General features: G+C 39.9%; 1 protein-coding gene across 3 annotated transcripts in view; it reads left to right on the top strand.

The window, feature by feature from the left end:
• cadm2a (cell adhesion molecule 2a) overlaps positions 1–12,854 on the top strand; it is a 290,934-nt gene that overhangs the window by 224,820 nt on the left and 53,260 nt on the right. For all 3 annotated transcript variants that reach the window (XM_033641073.2, XM_033641057.2, XM_033641065.2), the window contains one exon: positions 10,408–10,560. In XM_033641073.2, coding sequence (XP_033496964.1) covers positions 10,408–10,560 — 153 coding nt within the window. The remainder of the gene's footprint in view (positions 1–10,407; positions 10,561–12,854) is intronic.

Here is a 12,854-nt window from a genome sequence, read left to right as displayed (position 1 = left end):
TGCCTACTACAAATAATGAAATATTGGTTCTAGAAGCAAGTCAGTGCATTCAGTGGGTTGTTGTAGGGCCCGTACACATACCCCGTCTCTAACCGCCTGGAAAACACGAGGTTGGGCGCTGGGTGCTACTTTTGTGCCTTTTCTGTGCCAGCTTTCAAGAGCACAGTGGCGTGTTGCGTCTGCAGTTGCTAAGAAACCTCGACAAGCACCGTATCATAGTCTACTTACCTAAAATCCTGAGTGCAGAGCTGATCTTCTTCCAGGCGCTGTTTATAAGAGTGTAGGCCTATCGTCCGTGGGACAGATTAAAGGCTCTGGCAGCCCTGCACCAAAATGATCAACTTTTCCAGATTTACCACAGATTAATATTTCTGGAAGAAGGGAAAGATATCTGTCGGCTGTGATTGGTTGTTTCTCGTCACATGACATGTAATGCACGCCACTGCCTTCCAAAAGTTGAATTTGGTTTATCTTGGGGCACAGCTGTCTCACCCTTAAAAGTAGGCACTCTGGAAGGCGTGTGTGCTGCGAAGGCGTCACTCTGGTGTTTGAGTGCACCTGCCGCACATCTACATTAAAAACAATAATTTTGAGGGTGCAAAAATCATGGCATGTGTACAACCCCATACAGTCATTAGGCTCTGTAAATGTTTGTGACATTATACAGCAACGTGCTGAGACTAAAAAAGTAGTAAGTACTTTGAATACCTGAAGTATTTTTAAAAGCAAGTACTCCAGTATTTTAACTCAATGTTAAAATATTATTATTGTATTGGAGTAATATTTGACCAGCAGTATTTATAATTTGATTCAAGTATTAGAGTTGTGTACTTTGTCCACCGCTGAAAATACCCGCAGCCTGTTTGACAGAATCAATTACCAACTCTTTTGCTATCCACTATGCCAAGGTTGCTGTGCAGGAAAAGAATATCGTCCACAGTCTCTGGTTTAAGCTGCATTCTCTTCTCTTAAATCACAATTCCAGCTGAAGGAAAAGTCTGTCACTAGCTGCACTCAGCGCCAGGATGGCAAACACAGGTTGTGTTGTGGCTTTCACATAAATAATATCCTGGCGGCTGATTAGGCTTGATAATATTAGTTATTTTAGATGCTAAAAATACAGCACCATCATTTTCATTTTTGATTTCTCACCCACTGCCTGCCCGCATGTAGTTTAATTTTACCTGTGCTTGTAATTGTTGGTTCATATAAAAATATTTTTACTAGTTTAACAACTTGTTTGTGGGTGACTCTGCCGGGTGCCTGACCTGCATTAGATCCTTTTTGTACCCAGATCTAGAAAAAAAAACAGCTGTTTGTGCGGTTTTGCTCGCAGCCAATCACTACAAGTGTTCTTCGATTGCAATATGTGATTGGTCCACTACTGCAGCAGCTACAACCCATACAGTCTGTGGCGTGGTCAAGTCGAGTGATGATGTTGGCAGTTCAGCATGCAGAGATGCCACCGAATGTTTGAAACTATGACTATACTACACATGTGGTGTGATAAAAATTAATTACATAAAATACAGAAGGGTTATTTCAAATAACGTGCTCTATTGACATTGGTATCACTTTCAGGGTACTTGTATTGTTACTGGTATCTTAATTTTTTTTAAGATACCATTTACTAATTAAGCAAATGTGCAAACATGATTAAAGGCTTAAAGTGAGTGAGTTTAGAGTCATGATTATTTGCTACCTCATGTATTCTGTGTGCCTATACAATAAACGCATCCTTAATGTACAAATATAATTAACTTTCATACGCACGTGTCCGCACACACTATGTTTACTCACCTGCTGCTTTTAATGATGGATAGTAGCTGTGGAAAGCTGCTAGATATGTAGCCAATTTAGATATGTGGGTGTGTGTTCTGTATGCCTACACAGCACCCCATAATACACAAAGCTACACGGGAATGTGCTGCAATTTTAGTGAGGCTCTGGCAACAAAATGATGAATCATAAAACCATCAGCTGTGCGTGATAATAGACGTAGGTTTCGTCATGTTGAGCTGGAAAAAGCTTTTTGGACTCGCTTTCACACCTGTAGTTTGGTTCCCTTGGTGTGGAACAAGTGGGAAAAAAAGATGCCTGATTGCCTTTTAGTTTTTGTAGGGTTCAAAAACCAAATGTTGCAAATGTGAAAGTTAATCATTTATTCAACAGTTTGGGACCCTATGTTGTCCCTGCATCATGGAGTAATTGTGATCAAAATGACACACAGGCACCACCACATCTGACTGTGTCATAGTCAGGATTGTATACTCAGGCAGAAGACCCCATAAGCAGCATTTGTGTTTTGGAGCAGGGAAAAAGGTTGTTGTGCCCTTTTTTTGTAACTGCTTGTGGTGCATTCATGGGTGCTTAAATAGTCTTAGATTCACAAGATACAGTACAGTGTGCTGTGCAAATTTTGAAATCCAAAAACAAATTATTAGGGTGTTTTGAAAAAGTAAAAATAATATGCAACGAGAAACATTTTTCATGGAAGAAAAAGAATCGTTGCTGAGTCTGAGAGGTGAAATGTTGCCCCAAAAGAGGACAAATCAAAGGGAATGGTTGGGGTGAACAAACTTTTTTTTTTTTTTTAATTAACCTGTTACTCATTAATGGTTCAAAGATTATGATTGAGTGTAATAATACTTTCAATAAGATTGTTTCACCGGCTGACTGAACGTCTTCCCTCAGAATAAAAATGTCACTTTTAATTTAAAAGAAACAAGACATCTTTGACCTTCTCGCTGTCTCACTTCTCCTTTTCAAAGATATGCCTTTCTTCTCATCCTTTACAGATCTTTTCTTTTTGAGACATAGCTGACTTTTGCCCTCTCTCTTCTGTCCCTTTCTGAATATACAGTTTGGGAACAGAGGGCCTTGTGGCTTTGGTGTTATATGCCATTTACTCTTCTTATCTGATCGGTCATGGCTGCATTCAGGGGAACCTCAACACAGCCTCTGAGCCAACGGTCATCGGCCCTTGTAATAAGATGAGGAATCCTTCCGCCCTCTCTGGGGCTTCTGAATATCTAACTGCATCTGCTTCGGCAAACTCATAAAATTGTCATGTCTCAAGGTACTCTGTGTTAGTTCTGCTGAGATTAAGGCAGTCAAAAGTATGAAAGACAACTCTGTCTGTCTTTTTCTCTCTGACGCACACACGAACTGTGGGAACTGTGTACTTAAGCAGCAAAATAGACAGAAGTGTATTGACCGTTTGTTGCAGAAACAAATCAAACTTTGATGCTGACAAGTGCAGCTTTGCTTTCCGTCTCTTTTTGTATATACACAGAGAGCCGCAGATTAGGGCTAAATGAGCCCAAAATATGGTCGTACATTCAGTAAGTAGTTGTTGTGGAATACAAATCTGCCACTCTTTGATGTGGTCGACAACGTCGTCCTCCATGAACACATTTGGGACTGACGACACTAATGGTCTCTAATGGATGGCAGGCAGCTGCAGCACCTTCGCAGACAACAAGCAAAGGATACATTCCTCTCCTCTCTCTGTCGATATCCGACGATAATGTAGGGTTGACTTTTAGTGCTTTCACAAAACAAAATTTACACAGTGAGATTTTTAATAAATAATCATCAGCTATGTGCATACAATGACTAAGTACGTAGGTAAAGGCAAATAACAACTAGAACAGTCTGGTAAGTTGAGAAAATCTCATCACTTTACTCAAATGCAGCCATTAAAACCAGGAAAAGACAACAGTTACAATATTATGAAATCCAAAATCTAAGACAATATCTTGTCTCATATCATGATATAATTTAATATAGATATATAGCCCAGCCCTAATTTAAGTTTCAGTTAAAAGCTTAAATCCATGTAAGCGATTGATAATTAATATGTTTGATAGCCTAATTTTTTTTTACAAGTAATATTCATGCTGATTTAAATAAACAATTTAATAGCTACCATCTTTGCTAAGCAAGAGTTTTGTGTGAGACTGCTGTCCCAAATATACACCGGTTGAGTTCAGATTGAAGCAAATAAAAGTCCAGGCTATTATTCAAAGTTATAGAAAAATCCTGTAAATCAGTGGTTCCCAACTGGTGGGTCGTGGTCCAAAAGTGGGTCGCGGTTCCATTCAGAATGGACGGCTAGTGACTCATGAGCATGTCAAGTTTGTAAAGAACACACTTTATTTTGAAGTGCAGTGAATTTTCAACACAAAGCTCTTATCATTTCCTGCTGTAGAGTGAGTGACTAATGGACAGCTACTTGACAGAGACAGCAAACTAGCTCAACGACAGGGCCAAACACAACTGTGATTACACAGAACATTTCACTTTTAACGGTATTATAGCATCCTTACCAGTTATGTAATGATTTTATGGTTTTATACAGCACCTTTCATGTTTTCAATTTTTTTTTTAGATCCACCCTTCCAGGGGGATCAGGATGATCCTGATTTTTGGCATCTAAACTATCCCGATCTTTGCCTGTAACCACTGAAAAACTGCAGAAACAACACTTGAAGCATAATTTGATTATTAAATCCAGATTTCAATCTTAGAGTCTTCAGATTGAATAAAAATAGAGATATATTGTTTGTGCTTATTGTCATGTCACGCAGGTGATGATTGACAGGGAGTTTTGATCATTACCAGTTATTCGTGGAGTGGCTTCAGCCGAGTCACGTCTCGGTGAGGCCCTCTCATTATAAATGTGGATGCAGTGTCATCGCAGCTTTTGAAGTCAAAAAACTATCTATCTTTCCACGTCCTCAGTCTCACACAAAGAGCTTCTGTTGAAGAGAGGGAAGAAAGAGAGCCGAGCTGCATCACGACAGCCAGCATGCCAGCAACAGTAAATGTATTTTCTGACATTTGCCTGCTCATACTTCCTTGCCCAAAGCAAATAAGACAACAGTTGAAAAGAAGCATTGTTTAACTTGTACACATTCACAGGTTAGTGGAGCTGCCTGAGTCGACAGAATGAGGTCTGTGGGGGTAGGAGGAAGGAGAAAGGCTGACAGGAAGAAATACAGAGTCAAGGAGAATCTGCTTTTTGTCTAGAATCAGACCAAATAATCTATTCTTTGTCTTAGTTTATTCTTTGATGAGACAAGGTGTATACATTTGTACGTATGCATACTGTATGAAAGATCGCTGAGGACAGGTCTCACCATGAACTGAACGGGCAGTGTGTTAGACCTAATTCAGTGGTCTTGCATTGATGGCGTTGTGTTCTCATACACACATAGAAACAGGAATATACTGTCATCAGTGCCAAGCCTAAAGATATGTCATGTGCTCATATCAAGGTGTCACGCCTGCTCAGGTTTGGTACACAGCATGTAGAGATAAACCAGTGTTGCGAGGGACAGAACAAATGCAATAATAAATGAGTGTGAGCAGCTGTCGTTTAGCCAAACTGATTACGACTCTACTGCCGTTTACTGTAGGTGTTTAGCATGGAACCGGCAAAGCAAAGCTATCCATCCCTTGGCAGACCGAATGACACGAGATAGCGCGCTCGCTGACATTTCCCTACATTTGTCAGCTCTGTGATCATTGCAGCAATGCATACACAAACGCTGTAAAAAGAATGCAGCTTATGTGCCAAACACCTCCTTTCACCTCCTGTCACCTCAAGGGTTATAGACATTTAGCAGTGACTGACAAATTACAGCCGGAAGTGGGTAAGAACACAGATACTGTAGCAGTCGGCATTGATTCAATCAGTCAAATGTTAGACTCAGACTTGTGGCAATGAGTTACTAAAAAGCTCTTTTTAAACTTAATTTTAAATGTAATTGTAATTGACATCCTTGATAAATAACACATTTTATAATTTTGTCATACTGTTTTTGTAGAGATGATTTCAAACATCTGTATCAGCCGATATTTGCCTTGTTGACTGCCATCAGCCTATCAGCATATTAGATGACATTCAACAATGGCACAGGCCGATGATTCTCTGTTTAATCACATTATTTTTTTGCAAGCTAAAAGCACACTCAACACTAACAATGTATTGTTGTCCTAGGATCAGTAAAAAATACATTTGGGATGAAGAGAGATCTTCCCCAGGACAAAAGGAACGCAGTAAACTCATAATGAACGTGTCAGGGGACGCACCCTATTTTTTCTAGGGGTGGGGTAAAAAATCGATTCTTACATGCATCGCAATGCGGACGTGGCGATTCGGCATCAATTCACAGATGTCAATAATCAGTTAAGTAAATGTTTGTTGATAACATGATGTCGACGGAACAAAAGAGGCGGAACTCAACCGCGAAGTCAGTGTTGTACCTGCACAGTCTACAGCGCAGACGAGCTAAAGTTAACTTGTACTAATTCATCTTCACAAAGACAGTGGTTGCAAGCTTCTTTTAATTTAGTGTCTAAATAATTATATTTGCGAGGCGAACATGAAGTATATTGTGAATACTTACTTACGCTACCACCCAGAGAACATTTACAAGAGGAGCAGCAGCATGTAAACCGGCTGACCAACACACGCTGCAGCATTAAAGGGAAATTTCAGTTTATTTCAACCCGTCTCCTATCGTCCTAAATTTGGTTCAAGTGACTAGGGACATAGAAATAATAGTTAGCATGTTAGCCGTTAGCCTAGATACAGCTGGGGTGCATAGTAGTGTCAGACCTGTTAAAATGTAAGTGAACGGGCATACTTCAAGTGCAAAGTTAGTCCACTAAACAAGCTTTTTTTCCACAAAGACCGCCTCATATCATTAGGATAAATGTCAGAGAACATATAGAAAACGACATGTAAATGTGTTGTCTTACCTTACCGGTGTGCTGCCATGTTTGTTTATCCCTCTAGCTCTGCTTTCCAAAGCGCAGCCGAAATATATCTCGCCAGCTCTAGATAAAGCCCAGCTGGATACTAACGTTACTCTAGGTGGAGGTGTCTCGTCCTCGGTCACATCCAGACCTTGAAAATAAGGCTGCAACCGGTCCCATTCCTTGCAACAGAGGCATTCCTCTTCTGTGGGCACTGGGGCACAGCATTCACAGGTACACCACCAATCTCCAGAGCTATGCAGCCTTGCAGCAGCCATTCCTCCCCTCTCGTCCTCTAACGTTACCTGTTGCGCCTCTCTCTCTCCTCCTCCGTTCAGGCGCCCGTCCGGTTCTGCCTTCCAGCTGTTGCCACTTGTTCAGGCACACTATGAGATCGCTGCTTGTTCTCGCGATATTTTTCAGCCGCGCTTTGGAAAGCAGAGCTACATTGTAAACAAACACGGCACCACACCGGTAAGGTAAGACACCACGTTTACATGTCGTTTTCTGTATGTTCTCTGACATTAATCCTAACAATATGAGGCGGTCTTTGTGGAGAAAAAGCTTGTTTAGTGGACTAACTTTGCACTTGAAGGTTGCCGGTTCACTTACGTTTTAACAGGTCTGACGGTACGGCTGTATCTAGGCTAATGGCTAACATGCTAACTATTATCTGTATGTCACTAGTCACTTGAACCAAATTTAGGACGATAGGAGACGGGTTGAAATAAACTGAAATTTCCCTTTAACCAAATTTAAACACCTCTGTGGTGAAGAAAATGGCTCTCTGCTCAGTCTGTTTGACCTTAAAAACCCCGTGCCTGGCCTGCCCAGTGTCTTGGCTTTCACCGGTGCTAACCGAGATAAAGGCTGCTCACAGCTCCTCTGCTGGCATAACATAAATAACAACACAGCAGCTGTGACGGAGCACTCCGCCTCCCCCTCATGTTATTCTTATACACACAGGAGACTAAGGTGCTTTCAAAGTAATTCATTCATTCATCAGTGCAGTTGACTTTTTAAAATAAAAAGGATGTGGGCCATATGTTATTGAATAGGATGTTAATAACATACACTTTCAGGGGAGATATGACAGTAGGCTATGCAAACAGTGGACCCTACACAGGCGTGTGTACATCCCATATACATGTGTATCCCACAGTGGACAAGCGTGAGCATCCACAGATGGATAAAATCCGACTGGCACCCATGGTTCAAAAGTGAGGGTGTGGCGATAGGTTGAAGGGGAAAGAAACCTGAACAAGAGCCACGCTATATGGAAGTTAAATAACCTGTTTATTTAATTATGAATCACCAAAAATACAGTATGCTGTATTTTAAAAGAAAAATAATAATAAGTCGTGTTGAAATCAAACATTTTGATGCATTGGGATGCATCTGTAATTGTTTTATTATTGATTCGTTATTCTCTGAATCGTAATCAAATCGAATCATGAGGTGCCTGGAGATTCCCACCCCTTAATTTTTTCCTCTTGACAGAAGGAGAGCAAGTTAATGTCAGCTGTTAACTTGCAGCATTTGGGCCACCAGCTGCATTGAGTTTCATTTTGATGTGTTCAGGTTCTGCTGTGTGTCCAAATTAATATTTGGTTAGATACTTGAATAAATACAGTTGTTTGAAGGAGAAATGTGTTGATATTTTCACCAAATTATAAAACAGATATTGTAAAAAGGCTTTTGAAGTTGTTTTTTTAATATGTTTTTCATCTGAAATGTTCTTTAAACGTTATATGATTAAATTTGTGCTCATTTAAAGATGATGGAAGGAAGAACTGAATGAATTGTTATTTTTTTAATAATGAAGATTCCTTTGTTTAACTGGCACAAAGGAGGTAATAGATAACAACAAAAGCAAAGTAAACAACAACAACAAAAACATCAGTATCGGCTATCAGCCAAACTGTTATTTTAAACACTAGTATGGGTATTTGCCAAGAATTTAATTGGTGCGTTCCCACTATTTTGTAGCCTTTTTAATTGATCAAGTGTTTGATGTAGAGTATTATCCATAACTTGGGTTGTAGTTTGAGAAAAAGGTACACAGTGTGTGTGAGGTAGGGAAGATATTAAGGAAAGGAAAATGACTTTTTAATGCTGTTTTAAAGCTTTAGGATGTTGAAACACAGTTCCAGCTCTTTAGATACCTCTCGTATCGTTTCTCCATTCAGCCAGCCACTCTTTAAAGCACTCTACAAACAGACTGTCTAATGGCCTTTACTCTTCAAGTCTTTGTAGGAAGGTTACAAAACCAGGGTGCTCCACTTTTTATATGATTTCTTCCAAATTACCATAAGATTAGAATATTCTTTTATGTGGCCTCACATGAAAGAAAATATAAACGCCTGTACACAAATAATCATGCCTCGTCTCTGCTGAACTCAAACAGTCACACATGCGAACACACGCACACACATATGCTGCACTTGAACGAGGTGTGCTCCGAGTCACTTTGATGGAGAGTGAAAGCAAAGTAGCCTTGGCTGCTCATATTAAATAAGGTTTGTAGAAAGGTGTTGTACTCGCGAAATCAAGGCTTGCATAAATCTCTTGAGCCGCCAAGGCTGCAGAAACAGAGTGAATTAACTTTTTATCGTACTCAACAATCCTCCTTTTTTTTGTTGTTGTTGTAAGTAAGACCCAGCCTTTTGTGCGGTTTTGTTTTGTATGTCACCATGCACCCCTCAGGCCTGAATCACGTCCTTTTCAAGGCGTCACCGCATTCTGAAATCATGCTCCCACGATATCGCGGATATGAAGTACAGCGTCTACTTTGAAGACCTTGGAGTATCCATCAACAAGCCATCCAATTTCAGCAAATCCATTTCAACTCTCACATCTCACCAAATTCTCATTAGGTCTTTTTTTTGTCCTCAGCCTGTTATTGCAGTATTGATTTCCATTCCCGTTATGTCTTTTGGAAGATTACATTTTCATATAAGTAAAATGTCTACAAGGATTTCCACCAGAGATGACTGTATGAGCATGGATCACTGTACAGGCCAACTGATGCGTCCATTTTTTGATTCAGTTACATTTTGAGGTCATATTTTGGTTGTTTATGCATTTAAATCTGTTCATACATACATTACTTACACTACACAGTGATTGGTTTGGCTTGCTCAAGTATTATTTTTATTTCAAAGTAGCAATAAACAATGAAAATTAGCCTTAAACAATTTGACATTGGCATTAACTGGGCAAAATTGCATATCATTATGTGTAAATAATTCCAAAATCTGAGCTGTCAAATGCATGTTTGTAGTGTTACAGTTGGATAACATTAATGTGTGTGTGGTTAAGATGCCATCGTCTTATATTCTTTGTGTTTTTTTCAACAATATGAACATGCTTAGCATCGTACAATAGAGGAACAGCAAAATATTAGCATACCACTGATCTCTCTTTTCCATTTTGCTCTTTCCTGCTGTTGCCATCTCGCATTTGTTGATGCCTCTCTGTGTGCCTCCTCGAATCTGTCCCTCTGTCTATTTGACTATGTGTGTGCATAGTGTACCCAAATGATAATATAAAACGTGGAGAATGGACATCAAGTTCCACATGGTTTCTTGTTTGTCATGTTTACTCACTCTCTCTGTGTTTGTCTGTCTGTCTGCCCAGCTTTAAGGGACAACAGGATTGAGCTGGTGCGTGCGTCTTGGTCGGAGTTGACCATCAGTATCAGTGATGTCACACTGACGGATGAAGGCATGTACACCTGTTCTCTCTTCACCATGCCTGTCAGAACAGCCAAAGCCTACCTGACTGTTCTAGGTGAGTATCTGTTTCACATTAAGTATATTGAGTATTCCTGCTTAAAGGAAATGTTATTTTGTGAATGCATTACATAAGGTCAGTCTAATAATAACTTAATTTGTCGATGTGTACACCTTTCCTCAACCTCAGCCTTTCTTGTCTGGTTTACAAATGTTAAAGGTCCAGTGTGAAGGATTTAGGGGAATCTGTTGGTAGAAATGGAATATAATATCCATAACTATGTTTTCATTAGTTTATAATTGAGTTTATAATTTTTTTTTTTTTTTTTTTTTTTTTTTTTTGGTAGCTTAAAATGAGTCGTTGTTCTACAGTAGCCCACAACAGACAAATCAAATACTGGCTCCAGACACTCTAGACTCACGTTTTCACTTTAACCACCATAATTCTCCCACACACTTGGCACATGGATGGAGTTTTAATGGGTTGCAACCTGCATTGCCGCTAAATCCTACACACTAGACCTCTAAGGGGCCGTACAGATGCTGCATCTTTAACTGCCTGAAAAAAACACAAGGTCAGGCACTGGGCACTACTTTTGTGACTTTTCTGTGCCAGCTTTCAAGAGCACAGTGACATGATGCATCTGCAGTTGCTAAGCAACCTTGACAAGCACCATATCATAGCCTATTTAGCTAAAATCCTGAGTGCAGAGCTGATATTCTTCCAGGTGCTGTTTATAAGTGTGTTGGCCTATTGTCCATGGGACAGATGTAAAGCTCTGGCAGCCCTGCACCAAAATGATCAACTTTTCCATGTTTACCATAGACTGCTATTTACGGAAGAAGGGAAAGATATCTGTCGGCTGTGATTGGTTGTTCCTCGTCACATGACATGCGATGCACACTGCTGCGTTCCAGAAGTTTATCTCGGGGCACAACTGTCGTGCCCTGAAACATAGACGCTCTGGAACGCGTGCGCACCACGACGGCATCGCTCTGGCCTTTGAGCGTGCCTGCCATATGTCTATTTGAGGGTGTAAAAAACGCAGCATGTGCACAGCCCCTAAGACAATCTAGCATTTCCTAAAATTACTTCAAAGAACAGGTGATGCTTTCAGATGTGGAGCACATTTGTAGAGAGAGCAAAAGTGTTAGATTTACGAGAGGGAAAAAGCAATGAAAAAGTTGCACTCATCCACATTTTTGTGGCTGTGATGCATCATGGTCTATGTAAGCTATTACTTGTGGGAAAAAATGGTACCCTTTGCATCTTCTATACTAAAATCTCCCCATAGAACTGTTTAACACAAGAGAGGCTCTTGTTCTTTGGCTTGTAGGAGCTGACCAATAGACCTTTTGTTCCACAGCAGACATTCTGACATGTCAGAGTAGGAAAATTAATGATAGCTGTGTTAAGATTATAGCGGAGACCCTGATATTGTGTATGCTGGCTGACTGTAAAGCTTACTGGGACACTTAAAATGGGCAGACAACTTTCAACTTTTATCCACGTAGTGTTTTCAAGTGGTATTATTGTTGCTGCAGCTGTCACAAAGACAACTGGATCGCTTTTTCCTCAGAGCCTAGCACCAGGGTTCTTTTTCTGTTGCCAGATAAAGTTTCCTCAGTTACTTCATCCGAATGCCAGTTGCTGAGGATTGTAACTCCAAAGACCTTACACTGATACTTATTTGAAACTGGGGATAGCTAACAATAGCTACCAAGGAAAACAAAAGCACTGTTCTGTTCCTGTTTTGGTTGCACAGTGGTTGACATATTTTCTTTTTGCCACAAATCAAGTCTTCATTTTTCAGGGAAATCGCACCTGTTGGCAGACAGAATGGCATAGTAAAAGCAAAGCTTATAGGGAACCAGGTTAGATGGTGTCATTATTCTATAGCCATTGCATTGCACTCATAATGATAAGTTAAAGCAAAAAACTTGCCTATTTCCACTTTATTGGAACTGAGCCATTGTTAATGTCATCAATTTCACCTGCGCTTATTATACTATGACAAGTCAAAATGTCTGTCTATAGTATAGTGTGGTTAGAGTTAAAGTTTTAGGCCACAAAACATCACTAAATATAAGATGGGTATAAAAATGCACCATATAGTACGTTGCCAATAGTCGCAGTTTGTTAAAAACATGCTAAAAGGTTTCGATGAAATTAGGTGAAGAGTTAGGCCATGGGGCCGAGGGAAAAATTTGTGGTTTATTTGTGCAGATCCCATGTTATTTCAAAGATTTATTAATAAAACAACATTTAAAAAAGAACAACAATGCTGGTACTTGTATGCAACAATTCTATCATGTGTATTCTGTTTTGTGTAAGTGATAATTTAAAAACAT

This window comes from Epinephelus lanceolatus, chromosome 11 (genome assembly GCF_041903045.1).
Source record: "Epinephelus lanceolatus isolate andai-2023 chromosome 11, ASM4190304v1, whole genome shotgun sequence".
In the NCBI taxonomy this organism is placed as follows: Eukaryota; Metazoa; Chordata; class Actinopteri; order Perciformes; family Serranidae; genus Epinephelus; species Epinephelus lanceolatus.
This window is presented reverse-complemented; position numbering and strand designations above follow the sequence as displayed.